The sequence below is a fragment of the Numida meleagris genome, chromosome 7 (genome assembly GCF_002078875.1).
Source record: "Numida meleagris isolate 19003 breed g44 Domestic line chromosome 7, NumMel1.0, whole genome shotgun sequence".
Lineage (NCBI taxonomy): Eukaryota > Metazoa > Chordata > Aves > Galliformes > Numididae > Numida > Numida meleagris.
Genome location: NC_034415.1, coordinates 21765272 through 21788649, shown reverse-complemented (window position 1 = coordinate 21788649; position 23378 = coordinate 21765272). Strand labels below are relative to the sequence as shown.

At 40.8% G+C, this 23378-nt stretch overlaps 1 protein-coding gene across 5 annotated transcripts; it reads left to right on the top strand.

Annotated features, from left to right (window-relative positions):
- MKNK1 (MAP kinase interacting serine/threonine kinase 1) lies at positions 541–22847 on the top strand. Of its 5 annotated transcripts, XM_021404942.1 has the most exons (15): positions 541–674; positions 1117–1287; positions 3286–3350; positions 3446–3550; positions 6919–7017; positions 7813–7910; positions 9345–9424; positions 10812–10885; positions 13911–14015; positions 16986–17041; positions 17505–17600; positions 18477–18671; positions 19289–19453; positions 20062–20105; positions 21057–22847. In XM_021404942.1, exons 5-15 carry the CDS (start codon positions 6921–6923, stop codon positions 21283–21285), a joined length of 1239 nt encoding a protein of 412 aa, XP_021260617.1. In that variant the 5' UTR covers positions 541–674; positions 1117–1287; positions 3286–3350; positions 3446–3550; positions 6919–6920; the 3' UTR covers positions 21286–22847. The 5 variants fall into 5 exon arrangements, with proteins under 5 accessions (XP_021260617.1, XP_021260616.1, XP_021260615.1 ...); XM_021404941.1 differs by lacking the exon at positions 3286–3350; XM_021404940.1 differs by lacking the exons at positions 3286–3350; positions 3446–3550.

Genomic DNA, 23378 nt, shown 5'->3' with positions numbered 1-23378 from the left:
TTATCCTTTATCATCCCTTCTGCGCCCTAGCACTTCACAAGAGCAAATATTTGATGAAGTCACGAGATGAGAAAGACTCATTGGCTTTCTTGAACGCACTGATGTGCTTTGTGTGTGTGTATGTGTGTGTGTGTGTGTGTGTGAAGGTATTGTCTTAACAAGCTGAATGTTGTTTGATTGCTCATTCCTGTGTGGTTTTGTTTTTTTTTTCACTGAGCAGTCCTGATCCACCCTGTATACATTCTAGAGGATTTATAACAGGGCTCCAAGATAGGTCTTCCCCTTACTGAGGACACTTCATGGAAGCCGCGTTTGCAGTGCTGTACCTCCGATCTCCTCACACAAATGTGGGGCTACCATATATCTCGTGTCTGGACTTATCTGGCTGGGTAAGAACAACCTTGCCCGAACCTGAGACTTGCAATGAACGGCCACCTCAGCCCTGTGCTCACGAGGCCCAGAAGAAGCAAGCACTCAGAAAGCGGGCAATGGCCTCAAGAAGAGGCCCACCACATCTCACCCACCTACCAACTTCCCCCCCCCCCCCGCCTGTAAACGGGAATTGCCTCACGGCAAGTAGTGCTTCGCGCATGCGCTTCCCCCCTTCCCAGCGGGCGGGCTGTCCGGCGGCGCAGCGCCACCCCCGCCGCGGGACGCCGGCGGCCGCCATGGAGGTGAGGGCAGAGGACTGCGAGCTGCGTGCTGCGTGGTGGCGGGGGGCTGCTCCCTTCCCCGCACCGCTGAGGGGAGGTGTGGGAGGGGAAGGCTGAGGGAGGAGCCGGCGGGCTCCGCTGGCTGCGGGCACGGTTGTCTAGGAGTACTGAACATCTCATTATAATGTATTTATTACCGCTTGTATCTGTGGTATCACTGGGGTGACCTTGTGGAGCGATTCTGAGGGAATAACGCCAGCAGCAATGACAGCCGGCTCCTGGCTTCAGGACATGTGTGACAGCCAAACATTAGCCCGGTCCCCTGACAGCGTTGGCATTGGTTTGTGAAGCGTTGAGTTTGTTTGAAAGTAAACCACCCATTAAAGGGCTGTTTTTTTTTTTCTTTTTCCTTCTCTCCTCTTATGAGCTGACTGCTTATAAAGACCTCTTTTCTTTCATACAGATGAGCGCTGCACAATTTGCTTGGAAAGCCTGGCACCTGTTCTGGTAACTTTGAAGGTGTACACGTTGGCTTTCGTCCAAACAAAGCTGCTCCCTATGCCTCCCAGATGCTGGATGGAAGCGGGGCAGAACGCGCCTGTGGAGCTGAGCCCCTTCCCCTGCCGTCCTAAAGGTAACTGTGGGTGGTGTTGGCAGCTTTCCAGTGAAAGTGGGTGCGTTGAGCACCCGAGAGCCTCTGGAAGTTGAATATTGTCGATCCTAACACTGTTCCATGATATGAATGCTGCTTAAGTATTCTATAAAGCTTTCACGCACACACACAAAGATATTTAGCGCTGTGAGGAGTTTCCTTTTACCTTCCAGTACCTTTCCTGGTAACGAGGTATTAAAACATGCACGTTACTTTTTTTGTGACATCGGTGAATTTTCACATTTGGGGTTCTATGGCTGTTAATTTTAGGTGAAAGAAGAGAGGAGGGGGAACAGGAAGGAAAACCATTCTTGTTTCAGGCTTCTAAAACACTTTGTGGTAAATGAACCCCTCCAAAAAAGGGTTTTGTAGTATGGGAGTGTGTTGCATAGCCTTTTTCCCAGTGAGAAATATCCTTATCTGATAGTTTGTGGGGTGTTAAGTATGAGCAGGAAATCCTTATCTTGTGTTTGTTCAAAGTGAAAAGTTGTCTTCTAAGAAGTTATTCTCTTAGGTTTGCACTTGAAAACTGGCAAGGGAGCTCGTTGTGTGGGGTTAGAGGAGCTAACTGGTGATGCAGAGGCAGTCTGCTGAGAGTTCTTGATGCCATCAGACATTGCAGAGGGGAAGCAGCTAGCTGTTTCATAAGTGGTTCTCGGGACTTACTTGCCCTGCACAGCTCCTTCATTTAAAACTGCTCAAGGGGTTAGAGAAGCTTTGAGTAGTTGGGTCAAAGTACTGTTACAGGGACTTCTCTCATTTAAAATATCTATGATCTGGAATTTATAATGATTTTGCAGCTGAGGTCCTACTGCACTGTGATAGAAACTCTTAAATGTGAATTGTCTGTCAGTGGTCAGTAGCATTGAATACCTTGTTTGGCTGTACAGCCCTATGTGGAAGGAAGGAAGATAGTTTCTAGAGCCCTAACCAGTGCGTATGCCATGCTGTCCCAGGCAATGCTTACCGTTCATGATTATTTGCTAGTCTGATGAAATATTACGTCCTGTTTCATCTTGTTATCCACTTGGCTGCCACAGAGGCAAGTTGCTGTAGAACAAGAAGCTGGAAAGGTTACAGCACATTTCTGAGCCAACTTCAGTTTCATTTGTTATCCCTCCTTGTTAACTCATTTTAGGGCCATCGTGCTTGTCTTGTTTGCCTTTGGATCTTTCCGGTGGGGACGATAAGTTCTCTTTCTGTTATTCTGAATGATAACTAGTGCTTTTAAAATAATGCATGTGTGTATGCGCATAGACTGATCACAGCAGAAGACCTCTTGTCTACAGCATGTGTGCTAAAATATACAATTTTCTCTCTACAGGAGAGGGAAGGGGGTGCTCTCCATTCCATTAAGGTTCTCCCTGCTTCCCCAGTAATGGTGAAGTAGTAAATTGGGGTAGGAGGAATCTATTTGAAGTAAGTTTGTGCTATCCCGCAAAGTGATATCCACCCATTGCTGGAGGGTTTGATTCAGAACCTCAGAAACCCCATCCTTAGTTTGCAAGGGAGGTGCCTAATTGAGAGTATGAAGTGTTAGAATGCAACTTGCAGAAGATAAGGTGACTGGTCTTCTGAAAGTGAGACTGAAGGGAATCACAGAGACACAGAGATTACCAAATGTGTAGGTGGTACAGTAACATCTGCAGTATGGCAAAATTTATAACTTTTCTCAGACTTGTTCATTCATGAAATCAGATCACTCAGGCTTCTAATGGACTTCAGGGTACTCATTTTAAAACGTTAAGGTCTCTGTATGTACTTGCAAAGGTGCTGGGATGTTTTTAACTTCCCCCTTCATCATGGGTTCTTCAGATTGATGAATTAAGCTACGTTAAACATTTTCTTGTAGGTGGAATGAGAAGTTAACTTTGGTAGCTAAGAATGAATGACGGCAAACTACCATACAGATGAATGACCTTCAGTTGAAATGACTGGAACATTGTAAATAATGCTATATTTTGCATTCTGTCTTTATAGGTGATAAAATCTTTAATGCAGAAGTGTGCCCTTACTGTGCTTTCCTGTGAAGCCCAGCACAACAGGTTCTTGCAATCCCCCCGTACTCTGGATGCTACTTTAATGTATATAACAATATTTATGTGATTTTTGAATGTAAATGTGATATGTTCCTTTTCAGTTACTGAACAACTCAGCTCAAGCAAGTCACAGTATTGAAGCAGGTGGTAGTACTTGGACTCTGCTTAAACTGCTTCCTCCCATTGAATTCAAACACATAAACAAGGTATCTGCTTCTTAATAGAAGAAGGCCATCTGTATTGTGTTTTCCAAGTGCTTCCTGGATATGTGTATGCTTGTTTTTTAAATGTACTCTTCCTTCCTTTGGGAAAGCAGATGAGAATAATAAGGGAGTTACTTTTGAATAGTGGATTTTGGCATGTTTGTATATGGAGTGTTAGGAAGCAAAATGAAAGGTAATGGGTGTAGTGAAACCTGTGTTGATTTTTCCTTCTTCACCTGTCATTATTTGAGAGTCTTCTATATAATAAGTGCTTTTGTTCATCCTTTTGAAAATAGTTATAGAGGCCACAACTGCAAAAGGAAAAAACTGTAACTATTACCTTCCCACACAAGGCTGTGAATAGTGTATGTGTTAAATATTACCTCAGCACTGAATTGTGGTGATAACAGGGTGCAAGACTTCAGCACCACTGCGGTTAAGGCAAAAACTTGCACATTTTTTCTTCCTCTTGCAGTATGGATTTTGCTGGGTTGTGTTATCCAGTGAGCAGTCATCCTAACCTGTCTGGAAAAGAAAGGCAGATCAGAGTTTGAATTGTTCCCTATTTCTTCAGCTTCTGGCAGCTCAGTCAGCCAGTGCTCTGCTGGAGAACTGTATGACTGTTGCAGTTGAGAGGGATGTAAGAAGTGCCCTAAGCACCAAATCCTGTTCTGCACCCGCCTCCCTGCTCCAGCCAGAATAGATTGCAGGATGGGAGGACAAGTTGGTTTGGTGGAAGCAGGAGTTCAGCAATGTGAGCCGTGTTGTAAAATGACCTTTAAATGACAGAGTTTAATGTTCCTCTGGGACCTGATGCGTCTGCGAGCCTTTTTTCTCCAGAGCAGTTCATCCAGTCTGTGCTTTCTGTCTGGCAGGGTGAGTTTCCTGAGAGCCCAAGTGTCCTTGTCACCAGAGATAGTCATGCAGTGTGCAAAACACTTCAGCACTGCTTGGAAGGTTGAGGCATGCAGACTTTCAGTGTCATCAGAAACGTTTGTGTACAGTCATAGAAACTCACTGCTTCGAAAACTCGAAGAACCGCTAAGGCATTTGATTAGGAATGAACAGGATTTTTCTTGTCATTCCAGTTGTTAATTAAGCTTAGGTCTAGTTCCCTTCTACCAATGAGAATGAAGCTGTCATACCTATCAAGGAAAAGCTGCACTGGCAGAGAAGTGAACTATACAGGGATGTGAAATAGCAAAATGAAAGGGTAAAAAAAAAATCTAATATAGCAAACATTTAATGCCTGTCTGGTAGTACATTTGGTCTGGACCACGGGTTGAAAATATCAGTTTTCAGTAATTTGATTTCTGTAAAGATACCTAGTGAACTTTCTGGTTTTAAGGAAGCGGTTGTCTGTAATTTAGGAATTGAGTCAGCCCAAAAGGAATTGAAATAATGCAGTGAGGCATTAAACACCGGGCTGTAAATATCATAGCCAACTGGTAGAGCACAGGAGGTCATCATGAACAAGTATGTCAGGCGTGCTAAGGTGAAGGGTTTATCTCCTGTTCTTTTTGCATAGTTTTTAGTCTCTGTTATAAGCTCCAAATCCATGTAATATTTGAGCTAAGATACCTGTCTGGGTGTGACTTATTGACTTGTAAAAGGTCAGGTAGTTGACTAGACTTGACACCTTTCGGGAATGAAGCACCTCCTCCAAAAAGTCCAGCTGTAACTCTGAGCAGCTTCATCTGTATTGTTTAATCCCAACTCTGAGTAATTTCTTCTCATGCAAGCTGAAGTCAGTGAGAGCTGGGACTTGCTGTCAAAGGCTGGCCTTATCTTTATTTTAAAAGTTGAACCTAAGTGTCAGCTAGAATTAAAAATAAACTGTTTCTTCAGAAGCAGGTTAAATGCATGCCTGTATCTTTCTCATTGTATTTCAGGACTTGCAACTGCCATCCGTTGTGATGATTTCTTAGCCTATTCTGCTAAAGACTTTAAAATGAGGATTTACTGATCTCTTGAATAGTTGATTGTGGCTTTGAGTGATGCGTTTTCAAGTGTTGCAATAAGACATTAGAGGGCTTTCTAAATAACGTTTGTCTATTTGAGACAACATGTGAGTTCTAAGTGACACTCATAATAGCTGTTACTGACAGATACTGACAAGAGAAGTAGTTTTTTCTTTCTTTCTCATGTTTTGGTAGATGGTTGTATAATATTTTCTGCCTCAGAACCTCCGTGTTTTAAGATGCTTTAGAAACAGGGGAAGTGTAAAAACAGTTATAAAGTTTAAAAAAACTTCTATTCAAAAAGGTTCTCTGTTAAAGGAGAATTACCTGAAAACTTACTGGTTTTAGGACTTGCTCTTCTATCATTGTTATAATCATACTATTTCTAGGGATCTATTTTTTTTTTCTGTAATACAAGACCTTTAATTGTGAATTTGTTTAAAAATCCTACTGACTGTATAATGCCTTAGCAGTTCTTTGGTACTGCCTTGAAGACTTTGAGCAGAGATTTTTAACTGGTGGAGCCAAGTTGGCAGGTATGACTGAAGTGCTAAAGAGGGGCTCATGTGAGTGGAATCACTTAACCTTTCTGGACATGGGATAGCTGTCTGAAGTAGCCAGTGTTATGGCACTGCTTTTGATTAGGCCTTCCTTAAAAACCGGAGGGTGTTCTTTCTTTTTCTGCCATATTATCTTGCATCAGTGAGTTGCTACCTCTGAGTAAGCTGCTGTAATATTTGCAGCTTTTCATGCAAGAAGTAAGATCTCATGCTCATTTTGGAGCATAGGCTATCCACCAGTCTGTGGTTTAGAAAGGGACATCACGGTTCTATTAGAAATGTTTTGCTGGCCTGTTGTCAGCATGAGCTGACCTAGATTGCTCCTCTGACCTGTTGACTCCTGTGGTTGCTTCTTTTCACTGCTGCATTTGAGATTTCCCATTCTTCACCATTCTGCTGTTTGGGGAGCTCACTTTCTTAAGCTGACTTGAAAATGTCTTAAACAGTAGCATAGCTGAAAGTACAACAGCTGTGTGACGGTTAAAAATGCTGTCTTTAGCTTTCCATCCTCCCTCCTATGATTCAGGGCACATGTTATGTTGAAGGTAGCTCATGGTGGTTTTCAGTGAGGTTATTCCTGTTCTTTCCCCTAGTGTGCTGAGAGGAGGAGTCGCAACAGATGCATAATTATTTTCTTCTGTTTTTACGTTTATCAAACCTCCTCAGAGCTGTTAATCAGCACCCAGCTTGTCTTTTTTAGGTTTCCTCAGTTTCTATGGGAGAGGCATCAGCCTGTGGTGAGGAAGCAGAGATAGTTTTATATAGCTTAAGGATATAAACACCAGTATGTGCATTTTCTCCTAAAGTAATCCCTTGTGTGTTAAAAGCACCTTTATGTTCTGTCACGCAGAGATGGTCAGCAGTCAGCCTCTTGCCATAGCAGACAGTGGGAAAAGGAAAAAAAAAAAAAGGACCAGAGCCACAGATCACGTCCCTGGGAAATTTGAAGGTTGGTGGTAATTTCTGAGCTTCTACTTGTTAGAGAAAATGGACCATTATAATTTTCATAGCTAAGTGTTACATTTTGGCTAACATTAAAGGTCAACATTTCTGTATTTTTTTCATCTCCAATGTTTCAGTCACTTTTTGTTTCTTGTAGTTTTGAAATTGATGTGTCCTATTTACACTTGATTTTTTTTTTTAATAGAATTAGTGTTTTGACTGCTAGATGTGAGTACTAATGCCAAAGTGTTATCAGTAAAATACAGTTCAGTGGGACAAAACTGACCAGCACAAAATTTCTTAGTGGGGAGTCAGGTAGATTACAAATCAAGATGCTAGCAGTCTCCTGGACTTAAACATTAAAATTTCATTTATACTTGAAACACTACATCTGCAAGTAGATTTCATATGGTAAGCATTGTCTGATCAAGGAGGGAAGTGTTTTCCACTTGAAAAAAATCAGTTCTGGCTTGTAAATGAAGACAGGGAAGGTGGATTAGATCCTAGCAGTCACTGAGGTAAAATGGTGCCGGAATGAACAAATTTGTAATTTTACTGCTGGGATGAAATCGACTTTAAATTTACTTGGAACCTGGGGAGGGAGAAAGGTGAATAACGAAGCATAATTAAGCCTGACACATCTACTTCAATACTGCATAATTCCATTTTCTGTGGTCATTACCAAGGAAATTTTCTCACTTGCTATCATGTGAGCGATGCTCATCAGATAAATAGCTCGTCTCGATGTCATTCACTGAAATGCTTTGGCTAATATTCCCCATCTGCTGGGCTTCTTTGGCAGATTTGTACAAGCTGACTGCTGAGCTTCTTGGTGAAGGAGCTTACGCCAAAGTTCAGGGTGCTGTCAGCCTCCAAACTGGGAAAGAATATGCAGTGAAAGTAAGTATAGAATAGAAGCAGTGCGGCTTCCACCTGTGACATGTTTTCTGCCTCTTGCTATTTAAGTTAAAACATGGAATAGACTGCGTAATAGCAAAAGCTTTTAGGAAATTCTTCATGCATGAAATGAGTCTAACTGTTGATAGATCTGTCATTCTAAGTATCTTGCCTCTGGAGTGAACTGGGATATCAGTCACAGATAAAATTCACAGACATTAAATGGTGCTGTTAATGGCTAGATCTAGGGCTTGCTTTTCTATCATGTCCTGATTTGATTGTAGTCCTACCTATTTTTTTTATTTTTTTTTTACCTTTTCTTATATTGGAAGTGGTCAAGTCAGTATCTAGCATGATGGCCTGCTACGTAATGCAAGCTTTTGAGAATGATGTTAATGCTGTTTAGAGAGCATCAAATACTCAAATACAACCTTTTTTTCATGTAAAATTGTATTTCATTTTCTGATAGATGTGAATCTTCTGTAATACTACCGTGTAGAGTGTTAGGGCCCATTTATGGGTTGTGTCTGTCCCAGGCCTCCTCATTTAATTACAAATACAAACAGCAGTGATGGGAAGGCTGTATGCTTGATTCTTTGACTAAGAACATATGCACAAAATTTTAATCCCTTTTGAAAATCTTCTCCTATAGATGCTTCACTTTTGTTTGTAAAATAGTTGAAGTCTAATGTCTGGAATAAAGAGCTACCTCGTGAGTTACACATCTTCAGGTAATAGAGAAATCTGGCTGTAAAAGTGAGAACCTGAGGCTGCATATTGGTGGTGCTAGTACTTGCAGGAGCATTGCGTGCTTTCAGTTTGTGTTGCAGTCATTCAGTCTCCGCTCCTGTGGAAAGCCCTCGTCCCCTTTCAGTCTGAGGGATGTGTGAAGGAAGGTGGCTTCTGGTGGCACTGCAGAAGGACTCTGCCATTACGTGTATATTTGCTTTAATACACTAGGTCTTGCTATTGGCTCTCTGTGACGTTCGCGCCATGACCCCAATGTCTCATTCTGTGGTTAGCTTAGTACTTTTTAATTAAATGCACATAATGATGAGTCTGTTCTTTCTGTCTTTTTCATGTCTGATATGACTCAAATCTATTTTTGTTAGAACTCAGAAGGATCTCCTTCTCGACAGAATTAAGATGATGCAAGAAAAAGCCTGTGGTAACTGATCAGTAACTGTGGTAACAGGCGGTTTTAGTTCCTTTCTTCTCTTCCTGTCCTCATTTCTCCTGTCCTTTGAATGCTTTCCAGACTCTGCTGATGCTGTGAATAGATGACACGTGACAAATTAAACAGGCAGACAAATGTGGAGTGTATCTCTCTGGTGGTCGTATATGAGATTGAAGTTCTAGATCAGTTATCCAAATCCAGAGGCACGGGCATAGTGCCTGCAGTAATCTCTTGAATATGAGCTCTCTCTCTTTCCACAGATCATTGAAAAAAACGCTGGCCACAGTCGAAGTCGGGTTTTTCGTGAAATAGAAACACTGTATCAGTGTCAGGGTAATAAGTAAGTATAGAGTCTCTTCTTTGTTCTTTTAAAGTCTCTTGAGCGTTTTTTCAAATTTAAGCCTCTTTATTTGTGCCTTGGTTAGGAACTTTGCAGTAGTCTCCTTAAAACCAGTTGAAATTTAGACTTGATCTGTTCAAAGTACGATTTTCCTCTTACCTGGGCAATTTAGAGAAATGTTTACAAATTAAGTTGCATAACTCAGTCATCATCCAGGTCAGTGTAGTCTGAATGAGCTTCAGTGATGCGTGGCTTTTGTCTAAATGAGGAATTAACATGTTGGCACTTTCCCCTGTGATTTCACCACTGGCAAAAGCCGGCCTAGTAACAGCTGCTGTTGAATGCAACAGTCTTGCCCTTTCTTAATGAGTGCTTTTTCTTCATTGTGTCAGTCCTCCTGCTTGGAACTCTTAAATAAGCCAAAAGCTAGTTTAGTTTTCATTTGGATGATTGTGCTGACTTCATATAGCCACAGGATGAAGCAACTTTAAAGCTGCTGCTCGTGCCTGAAACAGAGGAAGAGCCTGTGCTGCCAGTGGCAGCGTGCTCTGTGATGACTGTAAGCGGTTTCTGAAACTACTCCTTTGGATTTCTCTGTTAATATGTTGTTGTAGAATATACAGTGCAGCTGCTATGTGTGCAAGTGTTAAAGATAATCTAAAAACGAGCTTGTTTACCAAACTCTTGGGTTTAAGTTGCGATATAGAGAAGCAGATTAATCTTTATTCTGTGTGTTGTTGAGAGCATATGATAATCCAGCATGTAACTGATTAAAAAAACTGCAATTATTCTGACCACCTTCATCATTCAGATTTTCTATTTCATATAAGTTATGAAAAAATCTTACATGAACTTAGATGTTGGACATTTTGAAAGCAACTTGGGGTATTTGTGTTGCACTGTGCAGAGACCATACATTAGCTAAAACCCAGTTTGGTCTAAAAATGGCTAGTAATATACTGGCTTTAATGTCATGTTGATAGTTGCCTGTCTCCTCTGAGCCCTGTGTGTTTTGCTTTGTGATTTCCACAGAGAAGGAATGCCAGTGTAATTATTTTTCGCTCTTGCCTACAGCACGAATGCACTCTTCCAACTTATTTAATACAGCCTATTATCCGTTATCTTCCTGTCAGTTGAGCAGTAGCAGAAGTCTTTCACAATCCTGTCTGATAAGGATTTTGTTTTTTGGCCTCTTTCCACTGCTTAAATTTCAGTGTGAACTGGAAATTGATTTTAATGCAATAGGCAACCAAAACAATTTGTTTAATTAGCACTTTCATTTTTGGTTACTTCTGGCACTTCCTAATTATCCATCACAAAACATTCATTGCTCTGTTTACACTCTCTGCTTCACTCTTGTAGTTACCCCCTTTTTTTGTTTTTAAAGGAACATTTTGGAATTAATAGAATTTTTTGAAGATGACACAAGATACTACCTTGTCTTTGAGAAGCTGCGAGGAGGTACTGTACACCAACTGTGCCTTTGCTTGTTGAGTCATCTGGGTCCTGTTTGTCTCAGTGTTTTAAAAGACAGTGAAGAGCTTATTTTAAATGCTTGACAGTTTTAAGACAAAGAGGCAGCAGAGGGAGACAGTATGTTGAGTATTGTGCATGACTGTAGTATAGAATCTAGATATCCTGGTAACGTTTTCCTTCAGTGTGGGATTGATGCTGTTTACTTGAAACTCATGAAGTGGCTATTAGAAAAAAGCCATCTTGCTTTTGCCTCACATTGCTGTGGTTGTAAACCTGTCTGCTTGTGGCTGTTTGAGAGCCACTAAAGTGAGCATCTGTGGTCACTGGTCACCAGGATTTAACACTCACAGGGGAATGAGGCTATGTCAAGCATTCAAGTGGACATCTAGTCTGCATTGTGAAGTTTCTTATGTTTGTCTGCGTACTGCATGATTACAGTATCCATTAACTGTACAGTGTGCAAAACCATGAGTTAAAAGCATGGCATGTCCTTTGAAGAACAACTGAGTTTTTGAAGGCTTATGCTCCTGTCTGTGTAACACCATCTATTGTCGCTGGCCAGGAAGCCAGTAGCAAACCACAGTAGCAAGAAATGCAAATTCTTTTAGTATAGGTGTAGAACTCCTTTTCTTAAGGACACTGTTTTTCACTGAGAAAAAGGAAAGTGAATAAAAGCTCTAAAATTCCTGCATCATTTCATTATTGTTGCCTAGGTTTCTCTTCTTCACTGCGCAGACTTTTCTGGCAAATTAGCTGTAGCAGGGCTAGATTGGAATGAGCCTGCATTTGTCTCTTTTCCCATCTCTGCATCCTTCTGCTAGTTAACTCTCTTCATTGAATGTGAGGCTATGCTTATCAGTGTACCTGCACGGCTGCTGACTGGATAATAAAGCTGCACTTTCTTCACTATCTTACCTACTGTTTCTCCAGTGCTTAACTTGGGCTGAAGCTTTTCTCTTTGGAAGACGTCAGTATTTGAAGTGTTAATTATGTGGGTTTGAATGATTACCAAAGAATTAATGGGAATCAGGGGGTTGGACCAACTTCTGATGCGCTGCAGATTCCAGTGTTGATGTAAACAGCATGGCTGGCTCATGAATCTTACTTTGACTCCAGTCTCAGAGATGAAGTGCTGACTACAGTGTTGGGTCATAGCATGGGCTTTCCATTTTCAGCTTTGCCTTCCTGTAGCTGTGCTAACTGAAGGAGCTCAGCTCCCATTTTAGCTGTGATCTGTTCTCCAGGACTTGCAAAAGCCGTTTACTATCTTCGCCTGACAGTGTTCCATAACTGAAAGTGTTAAAATTTAGCTTATTATACTGAACTTGTATGATTTAACAGTCTTCTGCAGTGCTTTTTTTTTCCCCACTGTAATGGATTTTGGGAGATGCTGTATGATACTTTGTTTATCATGAATACTGAGGAGGTGGTAACAAGTGTGGCAGCCAGATCTTGCTGTTCTTTCCTTTTGCAGGAGTCCTCTATGCTGGCAGAATACTAAGTCTGGAGGGGAGGTTTTCATTGATATTGATATAATTCTTATCTGAGAGAGTTTGGAGCTTCGGCTGTATTCAGAAGGGTGATCTGAAATAAATCTGCTGAGTGAAATGAGCACTTAAGGTGGCTCAAACCTGTTTCCTGAAAAATATGCAGGCTTTTCAGTAAAGGTGGAGGCATTTTTAAGAACTGTTTTTACTACATAGATGCGTAAAGGGCAACTCTGCCAGGAAAATCCTTTGAACTCTGCACCCTTAAAAAATCTATGGTATGCTCAAAGGTGGTGTTATCAGCAGGGGAAACTTTGTGTCTTTGAACCTGGTCCAAAGTGACCTTCTTTCAGCCATCTGAACTAGTATTTCGGCGCATATTTGAAGAGTCTTTTTGTTCATCCTTCTTTTGATTGTGTCTGCCAGTGAACTGCTTCCTTTTTCCTGTCTGAATCCTTACTATGGAGCAGTGGCAGCAGTTCTGATCATGTAAAAATAAGACATCCTAGAAGAGAGGAGGGGAGGTTTCCTTCCCCATCCAGAACTTAGGAATAAGAATGAATTCACCTGATATATAAGATACATGCAGTATTTGGAGCTAATCACAAATGTCAGTTACTTAACTTCTCTGCCTAACTGCTGTAAAAAGCATACATCTCTGAGTTAAAAAAAAATAAAATGAAAAATGGAAGTAGTGAGGCTGTTTAGAGGGGTTGGAGCTCTGTGGATTATGTTTAATTACTTTTTAAAGGCTTTTCTAATGTTTTGAGAAGATTAATGGAACTCACTTAAAGATAAGGAAATAAACTTCCCTTTATCCTTTGTTAAAGAGATACTGGTGGTGCCCTGACTGCCAGTTACCAATCCCTCAGCGTACTCATATTTGAGGCCTTTTGTCAGATTTCACAACCCTAGCTCTTTGTGTGAGCCTTATCTTGATGTCAGTAGGAACCGTGTATTTAAAGAATGTATTTTCATTTTGATGATATTGAGATTTAAAAAAAAAAAAAAATAGGGTTTACTTGACTTTCAGAGCAGGGTTTCAGCTGTCAGATTACACAAAATGAGGAGAGTTAGCTCAAGGATGTCCTGCTGCGACCTGGAGATTGGTGGGTTTTGCTGAAGTCCTACACACATGTTAACTGATGTTTGAGTTTTGCTAGTGCTGTTAGCGAGTCTCCGGTGTTCAGTGTGTGTGGAAAACAGACCAGTTGTGCTGGGGCAGTAAAAAATGACTCACTCACATGCTGTACTTCAACTAGAAGGCTACAGTGCTTGAGAAGTATATGCTAGTACACTTACATATTGAAGCAGCTTATTCTTTTATCATTCTCCTGTTTGGTCCACAGAAGTTGCCTACTATAAAAGACTGTTATGAAAGAAGAGAAATGGAATTATGCATTCATGCTTCTGTTGTATTCTGTAGTAGCTATTGCACTTTTATCCATAGTTGACAGAGCATTTTCTTGGCTCAGGCAGCATTTGCAACTAACGTTTTCCATTCCATCTGTTAACTCTTACAGGTTCAATCCTGGCCCATATCCAAAAGCGGAAGCATTTCAATGAACGAGAAGCTAGCAAAGTGGTGAGAGATATTGCCTCAGCTCTGAATTTTCTTCATACAAAGGGTAAAAGAAGTTTCTCTCTGTCTTTACTACTTGATATTGTGCTTTTATGATGTGAAGCGCATTTTATCTGTAAGTAGTCAGCCTTAACTTAGCTAGCATTTCTGTTTCTGGCCCTGCCAGATGACTTATGTTATTTCCCTCAATAATAATCATTTCATAATGTGGTTAGTAATCACCTGTGCTAAGATGGTATAGCCGTTTGAAAAACAGAAGTTAAATCATCAGCCAAGGAGAATTAATTTTAGGATTGAATCCATTTGCTTATTCACATTACCTAAGCCACTATGTAAAGGTTACTCAAAAGGGAGCTGATTTTCTTTTTAATTTCTCCCTCTTTCACATCTGCAGAGATGCTTTTCTGCATTTACCCAGAGTTTCTGCTAGTTACAAGACCTCCATACTAGCTTTTAATCTCTACGTTCAAGTCCCCACTGTTGAGAGAGAGACCTACAAGTGAGCCATAGTCTTTCTTTGGAGATGCCCTCATTTCGTTAGGAATATGGTTAGACTTAAAAGCACTTCTGTTTGTGAGGAGTTCTTTTACTTTAAAATGCTTTTCTGCTGCTGTTCTCTACTTAAGAGTACTCTAGTTTCATTGCAAAACATCTATGTGTATTATGGTCATCTCTGAGCTGTGTGTTTGAGTGAAATGTGGTAGATAACTAGAAAACCTTATCCTTGTCCAGACTATCTGGTCCTGCATGGATTAAGCAGCTTTACTTAATGTTTGCTTTCATTTTATTACAGTAACTACCTTTGAGTAGAATGGCGTTTAATTGAAGGCTGTGTTTGTTGTTTATTTTGACAAGCCTTACTCTCTCCATTCACTTTGCTGTTCTTATTAGCCAGCTTTTACAGGCAGTCAGCAGGTCTGTTGGCCGTCTAAACTGTTGTGTAAAATAAAATAGGTTATTTGTAGGCTTTACTCTAAGTCACAGGACTGCTCATGTGCTTGAAGAGTTGGAATCACAGTATTTATATCTCAGTAGGTTGAACCTGTCAAAAAGAGAAGTGTGACAATGCAGAAAGAGTAAATAAAGTAAAACCAACGCATACTGATCTTGCCCAATGTTGTGGCTGTGATATCAGAAGTTAATTCCAGTGTGGAAAAGAGCTTAACTTGGATTAAGATTTTTGGTAATATTCATAGCCTGGCTATGCAGTGACTAAGTTTTAAATCTGCTGAGAATGCAGTCTTTGAATACCCATGTTTAGATTTGGAGTTATGGGGTGAATAAGAAACAGGAAACTTAGGCCGGACGTGTGGAGAGACACACTGTTCAAGCAAATTTAATATCTACTCAGCTAGTATCTTTCTGTAGTTCTCTTCGAGTACTTAGCTTTGGTTCCCCATTGCCCAAAGAAAAGGGATGTGATTCATTAAAATGGCGTTAAAGCATCAATATACTTTCTTTCCTGCTGTTTGCTGTGAATTGGTACAGTGGGAATGTCTCGCAGAATCAGCTACAGCAACATCCTGCTTCATTTTATTGTTCTCTTTATGGTTCTTCTGTGTCACATTAAAATAATTAGTAAGTACCATACAGAACACTGAAGTAAACAGGAAATGAAAGCAGTTTTATCACACAACTTAACAGTGAAGTGCTACAGCTAGGTAGTTATTCAATTTTTTTTTTTTTTTGGTGAGGATAACTAATTCTTTTTCTAGTAGTAGCTTAAAACTCGGCTGGATGATAATACTGCCTTACACCCACTTGGGGTATGTGTGCTTTATTGCTAATAATCCACTGGAGGAGTGTTTAAAGGCAGTTGTTTTCTTTTCTCAGTGCTGTGTGCGGCTGCAAAACAACACATTACATAACCAGGCATTTGAATTCAAACTATAATACAAAAAAATGCTGTTAGGTTTCATCTTGCAAGCCAAGCCAACTGCTGGGAGTTCTGTCAGCCTTGCTGTAAATGTCAACATGGGCCACCTTGATGGATGTTTGTCACATTTCCCTTCTTCCGTGCATAGGCAATGGAAACTGCTCTGATTCCTTTAGATCAGTGCTATGCTATGAGTGTTAGATTTTAAGTCACATCTTGTGGCTTGTGCTGAAGAAAAGAGATCAGTACCTTAACTAGAAGTTGGTGGGATATCTTCTATCTCATATAGCAAGTGTGCTTAGAGTGCTTTTAAACAAGACTAGAGTGCTGCTAACAACCAAGATGCTCATTTGATTTTATTTTTGCTACTTGTTTTCTGCCTTCCCAACATACTTGATCATATTAAATGGAGAACTTCCAGCAAATGCATGTTTAGGCAATTGAAGAACTGCTTTGATCGTACAGAACCGCCTTTGCCTGTGAGTTGCACAAACAGGTACTTTGGGTTTCCCAGCTGGATCTGCCTATGCTCAGCAATTGTGTGAGTGGTTCTCCTGAAGACGTCTCTTCTACCTCTGGCACAAAAGCCTTTATATTTTCTTTTGCTTCAGCAATGAGTACATAGCTGTACGTAACATGAAAGGGGCTGTACTTTCATCTGGAAGCTCAGGGTTTTCTTTTGAGGAGTGTCTTAGATAGTGTCTGTGCTGAAAAGAGTTCTGCAAGCTATCAAATGATCATTCTGGAAAGAAGGACCTTCCTGTAGAAGGCATAAAATTCTTTTGACTAGATTGTGTACACAAGAAACTTTCCTCCAGGTCTGTCATCTTAATAAGCTGTTTTTAATTAGTTAATTTTAGGGTAAGCCAAAATGTTCCAGTGTTAGCAGGTTCTTGTTTGCTTGATTGACTCCTGTATACATTTAAGGATGGTAAAGGCATAGCATGATGCAACAGTGACTTTTTACAAACAAACACTGCAATTTAGTTAATTTTAATTTAGTTAATTGCAGTGTCATTACAGGATGTGTGTGTAAACTCAGGCCTAGAGTATTTCCCAGACCACCTTCTAATAAAAAGAAATAAAGAGAAATAAAACAGGAGGGTATCTTTTCTAATGAACATTTGTATTCCTATTTAGGAATCGCTCACAGGGACCTGAAGCCTGAAAACATCCTGTGTGAATCTCCAGAAAAGGTGCCGCTCTGTTCTTTTTTAGCTTTGTGAAGTGTATTTTTTTTAAACTTAGTTTCCTAAGTCAGTGCTCGCGTTCGGTCTGTTCTTTTCATGAAAACTTCTGAATCTATCAGTGAACTTCAACTGAATTCTCTTCTTGTGGAAGAGAGCGAGATGAATTCCGACCCCCTTCAAAACTCCTTCCGCATGATGTCGTATGGAATGGAATATCCCTTTGGCCAGTTTAAGTCAGCTGTCCTAATTCTGTTTCCTCCCAGCTCCTTGGGCCCTTCACTGTGAATGGCCTTTGCTCTGTATAATGCTGCTTAGAAGAAACTATAAATATCCCTGTGTTATCGACATTGTTTTTCTCCTAGAGCCAAAACATAGCACCATATCAGACACTCTGAAGAAAAATCCATCCCACCTGAAACTAAGACAGTCCCAGTCTTCTGAATCTTGGTATTTTTATCTTTGCTATTAGGTCTCGCCAGTAAAAATATGTGACTTTGATCTTGGTAGTGGGGTGAAGCTGAATAGTGCATGTACTCCAATCACTACTCCAGAATTAACAACACCGGTAAGAGACTGTGCCTTTGTGCTTTTCCCCTTCTGCCATAAAACTGTTTTTCACATCTCCAGAGTATAGCTTCCAAAAGGCTTACTGCAACGACACTGAGAGGTGGATAGTTCATTTAAAGCAGATGTATATGTGATAAGTACTGTCTTGGTTTTCTAGTCATAAAACAAGTAAACAAAAGAATGAGAGCTCACTGTGTTAATTCTCCTGTTGGCCAGAATGCACCACACTGATCCTGTTTGTCTCTTACTCCCCAGAGATAACGAAGATTTTCATGTTTTTTTGTTTTTATGGGACTAAGTTTGAACTCAGTTTTGTCTACATTTCCATATATTTAGTTTCTGTAGCTAAGACCCGCGAGCTAGAGGGAATGCAACCCTGTAAGCAGTTGCTTTATAACAGATAAACTTGTAAAAAATACAGAGCTGTTTTTTTTTGGCATTACTGTGGAAGAAAAATCTGTCAGATTTTTGCATGAGTCTTTTTTCTAAAAATCACTTTCCATTGTATACTTTCTTTCTGAGAAGCTCCAAGCTAGTAGGTAAGATTTAAAAATGTGAAATATAAATAAGTAGATCCTGTGAATAAGAATCATAGATTAATATGAAACAGCTTGTAATTCTGCTAAAGAACAGTAGAATCTCTTTTGCTTTCTGTGAGGCTTAACAAAGTGAGACCTGTGGTAAAGTCTAGCAGCAAGTTTCAATAGTCCCTGATGCATAGTTCTGCTTTTAGACCAAGGCATATATTGTAAAGAGAGGAGAATGTTTAATTTAAAAAAAAAAAAACAACACACCAACAGCACCACCAAAATAAAAAAGATTTTGTTTTGATTCAAGCCTCACTCTGAAATCATGCTTAAATTTGATTTCCTAGTGTGGGTCAGCAGAATACATGGCACCCGAAGTAGTTGAAGTCTTCACGGAGGAGGCCACGTTTTACGATAAGCGGTGTGATCTTTGGAGCCTAGGAGTGATTCTGTACATCATGCTCAGTGGTTACCCTCCTTTTGTGGGCAACTGTGGCACGGACTGTGGCTGGGACAGAGGAGAAGTCTGCAGAGTTTGCCAGGTGAATGCATATACTGAGCATACTTAATACAGTGTACTTTGCCCTGTGAATGTGGGGTGTAGGACTGGCCATAACTCTCAAGAGTGGTGTACATATTAGTTACCTGGGAAGATAAGCTCTCACTGAGAAGTGAATCTGGTAAGGTAAGACTTGAGTTATGACAGCCCTTTCTCATGTAATGCTTGGCAGATACCTCTTTCTCCTCTTGGTGAGAGATCTCAGAGCGTCCTGTTGCCCTTCCCCCACCCTCACTGTATTCTCTAATCCTTGATCTTGTTTATTGTAATCACCACAATTCCTCAGGTGAAAGTTGAGCTTCCAAAGAGTCTCTGTCCAGAGCCTGAATTTATTCTTTCTGAAAACAGTATGTTGACTTCACTGTTACTGGAGAGTGAGAGGTGTTGTCAGCAGACAGTGTATCACAGCCATCTTAAAATGTACTGCAGCACTCTGTGGAGCTGCCTGCCGCTCTCCATTTGCTCTGTAAGGAGACTAGTTGGTTTCAGCTGTCACTCACCCTATGAAGTGGGTAAAACTGAGAGAGAAGAATCCCACCTGAGAAGTCACCTGGTTGTGTTCTAGTTGCTGTTTAAATTAAAGATTATTTCCTTTACCAGAACAAGCTTTTTGAAAGCATTCAGGAAGGCAAATATGAATTTCCTGAGAAGGACTGGTCGCATATATCTTCTGAGGCCAAAGATCTCATCTCAAAGTTGCTGGTTCGTGATGCCAAAGAACGACTTAGTGCTGCTCAAGTTTTGCAACATTCGTGGGTTCAAGGAGTATGTATCCCATTGTATTTTTCAGGGTTATTCTTCTTCCTGCGTTGTAAACAAGCTGCTCCCTCTCTCTAAATATTTAGTAGAGATATTTCATGTTTAGTGCTCATCTCTTGATTAATTACATTATATCCAGTGGTTTTATTCTTCCTGGAGCTCTGTGTGGTAAATATTTGGATGACTCTGTCAAGCTTTAAGTATTTTTTTAATTTGCTTTATGCATTTTCAATAGCTTTCCTGTGGAAACTAAGCACTGCAGTGATGTTACTCTAATATAATGCTGCAGAATGCTGGTAGGTACAGTTTTAAAAGAACAGCCGTATGCTTTTTTGCTTTAGCTCTCAGTTCAAGAAAAAACAGATGGGCCCTCTGGAGAGCTTCCCAAGCTTTAGCATTATACCTGCAAAAGGTGGTCTCTTTTTGTGACAGGGAAGATGGATTAGGAAAGCAGTCAACAGTGATTTGTAAACCCACGGTGAAGCAATTAATATACAGTATCCATTAGCTGTTATTTTGAGAGAGTTACCTGTTGTTTTTTTTAAATTGTTCTTGTGAGTGTTTGATTCCCACCTACTAATACATAACTAACTTCTCGTAACTGCTTCTTCTAGCAGGCTCCTGAAAGGGGATTACCTACCCCTCAAGTTCTTCAAAGGTAATCTTTTTTTTTTCACTTTTTTTTTTTTAATATCTATAAGGTTGGCCAAGAATTATTACTGAACAAATGGGGAGAGATAGGAGGTGGCAAATGAGTGGGTAAGATCTGTGGTTAATAGTGGAACTACATGAGTATGGCAGCGCTAATTTTGTTAAGAGCATCAGAAATACTAAAAACTGTCATTTTTCTTTATAATCTAATCTTACTTGTTTGTGGGAAAGGCATTGAAGAGGATTCCTGTGGAGCATGGCTAATCTTAGACTGGAAATAATCATGGTTTTGGCAGTTTGCTGCCCAGGAGGCAAAAAGAGGCATAAAGGCGTGTGTTACCCAAGGAGACTACATTTTGATGAATGAATAATTGTATGCACAGGCTCAAATCTGACTTCCACTGAAAATGTGGTAATCACAGTAGCAATTTAACCACGAGCAGGACAAGCTTCATTTAAAGTGGTTTGGTGGCAGATCCTGTATGCTGTAGGGCCTGATTCGCACCTCTCTTTCTATTTCCGTGTCTGCCACTGGCAGTTCCAGGTTCTTCCTACCCTCAGGAATGCAATTCCTGAACCCAGATGTGCAATTTGAGTGGAACTGCAGTTCTCTGAGAAAAAAAAACAGTATTGTCCCACCTGCCTCTCCTTTCTTGACGCGTAGAAACTGAAGCGTGGTGTTGCAGGTGGCTTCCTGGGTTTTTCCTGGGGAATCCTTGGCAGACAGACAGAGGACTAAAACTGTATCTGTTTCCAAAATCTCAAAGCATTTTCATTATGTGTTGCTGGTTGTCACGGTAAGGAGAGATGCAAATATTAACTGCTCTTTTTGCCTACTGTGTCAGCGTTTTGAGAGGAGAAAGAAGACTGCTTGGAAATGCATATCCTGCCGTTAGGGTGAACAGCCGAACTGACTCTTTGCATGTGTTCTAACTCCTTTCTCCTTTTCCCTTGAAAGGAACAGTAGCACAAAAGACCTGACCCTTTTTGCTGCTGAAGCTATAGCCCTTAACCGCCAGTTGTCTCAACACGAGAATGAGCTCAGCGCAGAGCAGGAGAGTGTTGCCCGTGCTGTGTGCTCCATGAAGCTTTCTCCTCCGTCCAAATCCCGGCTTGCCAAGCGCAGAGCAATGACGCATGCCACCAAAAACAGTGACTTTCAGCCAGTTCCCCATAAAGCCTTTTAAACTTCTTTCCTGCTATAGATTGGCAAGATCAGCCTGTTTCATTACGTGGATTTTCAGTCCTGATAAAAGCTTCTCTGCTTCTGACTCTTTGAATTGAAGCTCGCTCTTGTGATGTGCTTCATAACTGAAAAGGGGTAGCTTTTTATGGGAATGTTTTTGCCTGTCAGATTTGGTGCATTAAGATAATTTAACTGATGTTTTTAAACTAGGGAAGATGGTTTTGCTGCTGTATTTTCTGATGTGATACATCACAAAGCTTTCGTATTTTCTTCTTAGAAGAGCACACTTCAAAATTCAAGCTTGAAAACATTAGAAGAAAATACTTTCTTGCTTTGCCTGGCAGAGCATAAAGTTTACATATGCTTGCTCTCTTTGATGGCAAATCTTGCAAGGTGCTGCTGCTAGTGTCAGCAGCAGGGACTGTTTTCAACCAGCAGTGCCCATCTCTCTTTCTGTGGACTCGGGAAACAGAGATGATGACCAGGGGTGGATCTGTGTCTCCACTGCCTTCACTGGGCATAAATTTTTTATGGATGATATTGTAAAGGTGTAAGGAGGTCTCAAGCTTGTCGAGATGTTGAGAACTGTGTTGCTTTTTTTTTTTTTAACTGATAGTTTGTGTGTCAGCATCTGGGACAAAATCTGGACGTGTTCTTTCTTTCTCTGACATCTTGTTCTCAACTACAACGTACTGCATATTATCCCAGTTCTTTTTGTCCATTGTTGCCTTCTCTTACAGTTATACTCTTAAGTCTGATAGCCACATTATCACAGACAAGTTTATGCTTAGTATCTGGTTTTTTTTTGGATATTAACACTGTTGTCTGTTATAGCTTCCTTTCTTGAAACTGATGTTCTTCCAAATCCATTTGTATGCATTACCTGGATTTCTTAATGGACAGGCTTGAGTGAATTTTGGTATGTGAATGATTTAGGATTATCAAATCCAGAGGTACCTCTGTTCAAAAATGGTACTGCAGCTGCACTCAAGTAGTGATCTCAGGCTGAGGGGCTAGATTTCAAGTTCCAGTTTTAGTACTGTGATGCACCCAGGATCAGGAGTAATTTGGAAGGGTACTGGCTGAAAAGCTGAAGATTTTGAGTGACCAAGTTGAGGTGTCCATTGAGAAGGATGCAACTGTTGAGCACTTTCTAAAACATAAGCTGTGAAAATTGGGCTGAGATGCCCAACATGATGCACCTTAACCTTGCCAGCCATTTGTGAAAACGCTTGCTGGGGCATTGTGCACGGGCTGAAGGAGGGTAGAAGGAGGGTCCCCCAGTGCCAGCATAAAACCCTCCCAAGCAGAATGGGGAGGAGTAAAGTAGCTGATCCAACAAGTGCTTGAAACTTGAGTAGTCAAAGCTGAATGTCTTTGTATGTCTTATTCAGAGCAGCTCTACGTTCTTTTATCTGCGTGCATACCGCTATTTTTATACAACATGCTGTATTTTGTGACTAATATTAAAGTTCTTATTTAAAAGGTTTTATACATTCTGCCAGTGATTATGAAATGTATTTTGCTTTGTTTTTATTAAAACATTTTAAGCCGTGGACTTAACACGTTTGTCAATTCTTCTGTGTGTTTTTTTGCTGTTGGTTTTTGATGACTTAGAACAATCAGGAATTACTTGCTTCTCTGTGGTTACTCTGGAGAGTAAGCATACCTTTCACTCCTGTGGCTGTATTATTTTATCAGGCTCTGGAGCTGCCAAGCAGGACTTGCCCTAAATTGTTAAACTTTGTCTGATGATGATGACCAGCTCTCCAGCTGGTGGCTCTGAGCCCCGTGAGGCTCTCGTGGTGCGCGCAGCTGCCTTGTGGATGCTGCCAGCAGCTGCCTCCACGTGTGACCTGTGTCAGAGCCTCCTTGCTCCCCGCTGATACATACTTGCAAACTCATCTGTTCAGGGCTTGAAGCTGAGATGTTGGGCTTTTTAGTGAAGAGCTAACATCTGGACATGCTTCTTCAGGGCAGTAACCTCTGACAGAGAGGAAGGCAAGCAGCTGGTAGCAGTCTGTGCCAGAGTCGTGTAAAATTAGGGACTAAGAATACTGCCCCAAACACGGAAGAGGCAATCATTTGAGCCAA